The 1,808-nt window shown below is 28.4% G+C and overlaps 1 protein-coding gene across 2 annotated transcripts in view; it reads right to left on the bottom strand.

Moving 5' to 3' along the window:
• The window catches only part of LOC107029594 (beta-glucosidase 11-like), a 12,674-nt gene extending 11,894 nt beyond the window's left edge, over window positions 1-780 (bottom strand). Inside the window, exon 1 of one of the 2 annotated variants that reach the window (XM_015231026.2) lies at window positions 518-780. In XM_015231026.2, coding sequence (XP_015086512.1) covers window positions 518-685 — 168 coding nt within the window. In that variant the 5' untranslated portion in view covers window positions 686-780. The remainder of the gene's footprint in view (window positions 1-517) is intronic. The other variant, XM_027912021.1, reaches the window with a different exon arrangement.
• Between the last annotated feature and the right edge of the window lie 1,028 nt (window positions 781-1,808).

Genomic DNA, 1,808 nt, shown 5'->3' on the forward strand with positions numbered 1-1,808 from the left:
CTAACAGTAGTTTGGAAAATATGCATTTTTGGCTTAGATATAACCAAACCATTTTGAATAATGATTTTCTTAAATAAATCAAGATGTTTGAAATGAGTTTCTAAATTCTTAGAAAATACCAAGATATCATCTATATACACAATTATAAAATTGCTAAAAGGATTGAAAATATCATTCATAATTTTTTGAAATTCTGATGGGGCATTTTTTAAACCAAATGGCATAACATTCCATTCATATTGACCCATGGGTACATTAAAAGCTGTTTTATATTTGTCAGCTTCAGAAATCTGAATTTGCCAATACCCAGATTTTAAGTCAAATTTTGAAAATATAATAGCTTCTTCGAAATATTTATGTCATTCTATTTTAGACTAATTAAAAAGACAGACTAAAAAGGTATAGTTTTTGCATACATATACCAATATTATGTGAAGAAAATGATGGATTTAATTGAGTGCATACCAAAAATCAAATTAAAACAATCACATAATAATTGATGGTTAAAAAAACTAACTTGATAAGCAGAAGAACCGGCACCGAAAACGAAAGTATCAGGAAAATCCGATCTGCGGACATCACCGGCGCCGGAAAGCACCGTAACCGGCAAGTTAGCCGCCGCTGCAATAATAAAAACAAGCAGTATCGCCGTGAACAGATCCCGGAGCTGCTTCGCCGGCGGCATTTTTGTAATTTGTGTGCTGGGCTCTGCTACTTTTCGGCGTCTCTATATATTATTATTATTTTACCAAATTTTCAAACTGCAATAATAAAAAAATTTACAAGTGGCATTTGACAATGGAGAAAATGTATTAGTAGCAGCCACCAATAATTCTCAACTTTCCAACAATTAATTACGGATTATTTATCGTCTCAAAATATTTTATTACTGGATTAATTTAAATATTTTCAATATTTGTCTCGATATTTTATTAAGAGTTTGAGACAGCTTGTTATTTCATGTGATAGATAAAAGATGTATCTAAGTTTAATTAGTCAATTATATAAAAAAATTTAAAATTTGTTAATAATTCAAAAATGAAACTAATATTTCGCAAACAATATTAAATTATCCTAACATAAAACATAAAAATAAACATAATATCAGTACTTCCTCTATTTCAGTTAAGCATGTTACTTTTCATTTTGATATGTTTAAAGTATTTTTTTTTCTATAGATAAATAACATTTTTCAAAATAAAAAGAACTATGCATAATTTAATATAAAATCAGAGTCACTAATCAATATAATATCTCCTTGATTTAAAAATGTCGAGATTCGTTTGTTATACTTTTCTTTCTTATAATAAATTTGTTCGATCTGTCACACTTAGGGACGGCGAATGATTAGATTAGATCGGATCGAATTTAAATAGATTAAATGTTAATTGATTAAAAGTGATTTGGGTTATCATTTATTAAATAGAACATGGGTAAATATGAATTTGGATAATATGGTTCCGACCCATTTAAAAAATTATTTTTAGAAAAAAATAATTACTCCATTCCCCGGCACCTCCCACCTTTTCACCAACCTAACCCTAAATCTATTTTTGCAAAAAATAAATAAATAAATAAATAAAATTATCTCCTCCCCACCTTTCACAAATCGACTCCTAAATTTTTTTGTTTTTCAAAAACAAAAAAAAATCTAATTTTTCAAAAGAAAATTTACCCCTCCACCGCCCAACCCCCCTATCCCACCTCCCACCATCCACCAATTGACCCCTAATTTTTTTTATTTTTTAAAAATAAAAAAGAATCTGTTTTTCAAAAAAAAAAAAAAAAGTTACCCCCTACATCGGAAA

This window comes from Solanum pennellii, chromosome 9, assembly GCF_001406875.1.
Source record: "Solanum pennellii chromosome 9, SPENNV200".
Taxonomy (NCBI): Eukaryota; Viridiplantae; Streptophyta; class Magnoliopsida; order Solanales; family Solanaceae; genus Solanum; species Solanum pennellii.